Source organism: Corvus brachyrhynchos, unplaced genomic scaffold (genome assembly GCF_000691975.1).
Source record: "Corvus brachyrhynchos isolate BGI_N302 unplaced genomic scaffold, ASM69197v1 scaffold5, whole genome shotgun sequence".
Lineage (NCBI taxonomy): Eukaryota > Metazoa > Chordata > Aves > Passeriformes > Corvidae > Corvus > Corvus brachyrhynchos.
This window is the reverse complement of record NW_008238321.1, coordinates 7,724,670-7,728,729: the sequence shown is the minus strand read 5'-3', so window position 1 is coordinate 7,728,729 and position 4,060 is coordinate 7,724,670. Positions and strand designations below refer to the sequence as shown.

The following is a 4,060-nucleotide window of genomic DNA, read 5'->3' as shown; positions in this document are numbered from 1 at the left end:
CTGCAAAGGCTGCACCTCACCGTGGCCGCCACCAAGTACCCCCGCAAGTGAGTGGCCTTGTGTGTCTCGGGAGTTCAAAGAAGCAAAGCGTTACCTTCCTAACCAAAAAGAAAGGAAGGGCGTGGGTTAGGGCTTTAAAATAACACCCTGCCTTGAAAGCCCTAAGTTCAATATAAACTCAAAGCCCGTCTTTGCCTTTCACCCCCTTACTAAGAGAAGGTGCCCATCTCCTTTTGCAGCAGTGATTTTTTTTATCTCACTGAGCCCTCTGTCAAACTGCATTCAGAAGTGAAGGTGATGAGATGGCATCGGTCACTGTCAAGGGGGATCATCCCGAAGCCAAGAATATGCAGGAAATAAACATCTGAATTTTTTCTTGCCTTGTGGTGATGTTTACTGTGACTCTTGCAGGCTCGATGGCAAGTTTGTGGAGCTGTTGCAGACTGTGCTGTGCTCACCCAAAAGTCCTGAGCAGATTCAGGTGTTATGTGCTGCCATCCTGAGAGAGATGTCACCTTGCAACGATCTGATCCTCTCCTGTGATGAAATTCAAGATACAAAGCTCTTGAGCCTGGTATCCTCCATCCTTCTGGCTCAGGTAAATGGCCTGTCAAGTCAGAGATTTTCCTTTGTCAATATGGATTTGCTTTTTGATTGTTCCCTGCTCCTGAGCTCCTCCCTGAGCTCAAGGAGAGTGAAAGTCAATTGGAAATATGTAGAGAAAAAGCAGAGGCATTTCAATGTTCATTTAAGGAATCTCATACGAAGGAATCTCGTTCGAAAAAATGGCAACTTTTTTGTGTGTAGCACTTAACAACAAAAAATGCTTAAAATTGTAATGTTTAGACACTGAGGTCTTGGAAGCAAAAATGAACCTTTAGTGCTGGCTGCTGGAATAGATTTCAAATCAAGGCTGCTTGAACCTGGAAAGCAAAAGATTTTAGAGTGAATTTACTACTACTTCTTATGATATTGGCTTTCATGTTCACATATAAAAACTATACATAGAGCCTATAAAACATGTAGGGCTGTAAATGCAAATGACACTTCAAAGATCCAGATTCTCCATGGAGAGAAGCAAACATGAGGACCTTCCTCCTGTTTGAGTGCTGCCTGGGGAGCAAGCTGGAAACTTCTCTTTTTCCTCTCCTTCTTTTACTTTTATTGTGCCTGTTAAAGGTAAAATATTTTTCTGAAACTTCTCATTCTGAGTTTCACTGTGTGCTTAGAAATGTCTCCTATGTTTCTGACATTCATCTGAGTCTACTTAACTAAAGGAAGTGAAACAGAAACCAGCAATGTGCTTATGTGCTGCCTTACAAAGCTCCTCTCTCCCATATCCAGCCTTGAGACTGTCCTGCAGTTCCACAATCCAAAGCAGCCCCATGGTTTGGGACCTGTGAATTCAAATTGCAGAAAATCTCTGTAAAATGTGGTAAAATCATCTGTGCTGGGATTTCTTTTTGTGTTTGATGCCTGCTGGAAGAGACTGTACAGTGTTGGTCTCTAGTGATGGTAGATTATCTGTCTGTCTTTACCTTTGCTTTATTTTTCAGGGAAATAAGGGTAAAGTGGCTGCTGTGGGGCAGCGTGTTGTGAAAGTCCTTGAAAAAAGACTGCCCGAGGGTCAGAGTGCTCGGTTCCTTCTTCCTGTCCTGGCAAATGTCATCAGCCTTTCACCAGAATCTCTAACAGAAGGTAAATCCATAGGAAGGGCTGAGATTGCCACCTGGCTGTGAGCTGGGTAGTGATCAGAAGGCTCTCAGTTGGAAACTGCTGTCAAAAGTGACATCTCTGCTACAAGGAAAGAGAACTTACTGGGTGAGATGTATTCCACCTCACAAAACTGGGACTGGGCCTCCCAGTCAAGTCCTGGCTGTGGGTTTGTATAACAGGATCATGTACTCTAGCTGAGGTCTCCAGATGCAGTAGGAGTGTGAAACTGTAGCTGAAGAGCATCAAGCAAAGAGAGGGAGAGGAACAGAGATGTGCCTGTGCATCTGGTCAAGAGAGCAGCAGAAGCACCTAGAGGTGCTCTTCATCACAGAGGCAGCACTAAATGGGTAGCAGTGAGTTAACCTAGGAGAGCATTCCAAGCTTAAAATGCTGGGGAGTTGTGAGCAAGGGTGAGATTCTGGGAGTTCCCTGGGAGGTTTGTGTGCCTTGTGCAGTGTGCAGGAGAAGCTTTGGGGAGGATGTTGGGCTGGGTGCGTGGGCCGGCAGAACAGGCAGGATCACCTGCCCCAGCTTCTGCAAGTTGCCAGTCAGGGATTTATGCCTTTGGCTGCAGAGCTGAAGCCAGACACTGTCTGAAGAGAGTGACAGTGTTTTTGCACATTCCTCCTAATAGCAGCTGTGGATGGAGACAAAGGAACAAGTATCTCTTGAGTGATCTGGTTCCAGCACTCACTCCCTGACTGAGGTAGTATGAGGAGTACAGGACACCCACCTCAGCATACCAGTTTCTTTATGGATTGCTGGATCAGAGAGTGGTCTAGGCTGGAGAAAAAGCACAGCAATTGAGGGTTAGCAGGGACATGTTACAGAAGCTGCTTCTCTGCCCAGCCCAGCAATGACCCTATCACTTCCATTGTACAGAGCAGACCAATGTTGTCAGTAAAAAGCTGGCTGACTGGCTGAGGTATGCAAGCATTCAGCAAGGAATGGCTCAGCCCTCTGGAGGCTTCTTCTCCAGTCCCAGAACCAAACAGGTGAGTGCTGAGTTGCCATAGTGACCTTTCAGGGGCATTTGTTAGTCTGTTACCTGCTGGTTTGGGTTCCCAGAATCACCATCTTTTGGAAAATGGTAGCCTAGAAGTGCTGCTGTTCTTCAGAATTTTTTGTGGGATATGTGGTTAAGACACATAGGAAAGCAAAGTAGGGGGATTTACAGCTCTGAGATTTAGGACTTCAGCTGTAGAGCCAGAGCTTTTATCCTTGAAGTAGTTTTAAGAGAAGAGTCTCTTAGTGACCATGTAGTTCAGAGTAAAAGGTGATTGCAGACGAGACCAGTGTCAGAGTAGCAAAGTTGAGTGTTTCAGCTGGGGAGGGGGATCTGGCACAGTTGGCTTTTCTCTCTGGATACCTGCCCTCCTGCAGGACCCCAAACAAAGGCTACTTATCTCCATGGGCTCAGTGGGTTTTCCCTGCCCTCTCACTTAGCTTTTCCCTGGGGCTCTGACCTGCTGCATCTTTTCTCTCAGCCTGCTCCTGTCACAGAGGTGGATGGTGCTGTTGCCACAGACTTCTTCACAGTGCTCTCAGTGGCTCAGCACTACACACAGGACCAGTGGCTCAACGTGCAGACCTTCTCCATGCTGAGAAACTGGCTGCTGTGCTATGGGGGCAAGGAGCTGAACACCACTAATCCAGGTAGGGATTGAAGGTCTGCAGGCCACTGTGCCCCAATAGGGCTGTGTGCTTTCAGATGTTGTATGAGGTGGCTGCATCAGCAACCCAGCAATCTCCTCCCTTTCAAACTGATTAGATATTAGGAACAAGTTATTCCCTGTAAGGGTGGGGAGGCCCTGGCACAGGTTGCCCAGAGAAGCTGTGGCTGCCCCATCCCTGGAAGTGTCCAAGGCCAGGTTGGACAGGACTTGGAGCAACCTGGGGTAGTGGAAGGTGTCCCTGCCCATGGCAGAGACATTGGAACTGGATGAGCTTTAAGTCCCTTCCAGCCCAAACCATCCTGTCATTCTATGATTCCAAGTGACAGGAATGTGGGCGAGAGTTCAGAGATCTTGGACTCGGAGGAGGGAAAGTTTGGGAAGGAATATCACTAAACCTCCTGACTGATACTTATTGATCCTTCCTTGGAGAATTAGTTGTTTGGTGAGTCTCCTGTTTTCAGGCAAAGCCTCATGGATTCCTAGGAAGGAAGGCCTGGGTGATGTGAGACAGCATCTCCTTGGTATTCTTGTAACATTCCCTTCTCCCTCAGCCTCCCGTTCTTCACTCTGCACCCGGGGACAGTCAGCTGCCTTTCTGTTGCAGGGCCACTGTGTGGGTGACATTGCCTGTGACGAGCTGGCACATGTGATGTTTATTGTGCAGGGGA

At 47.5% G+C, this 4,060-nt stretch overlaps 1 protein-coding gene across 1 annotated transcript in view; it reads left to right on the top strand.

Moving 5' to 3' along the window:
- Positions 1–6: 6 nt before the first annotated feature.
- The window catches only part of AP5Z1 (adaptor related protein complex 5 zeta 1 subunit), a 9,133-nt gene continuing 5,079 nt past the window's right edge, over positions 7–4,060 (top strand). The window contains 5 exon segments of the mRNA XM_017734098.1: positions 7–47; positions 412–598; positions 1,557–1,698; positions 2,599–2,711; positions 3,204–3,429. Coding sequence (XP_017589587.1) covers positions 509–598; positions 1,557–1,698; positions 2,599–2,711; positions 3,204–3,429 — 571 coding nt within the window. The 5' untranslated portion in view covers positions 7–47; positions 412–508.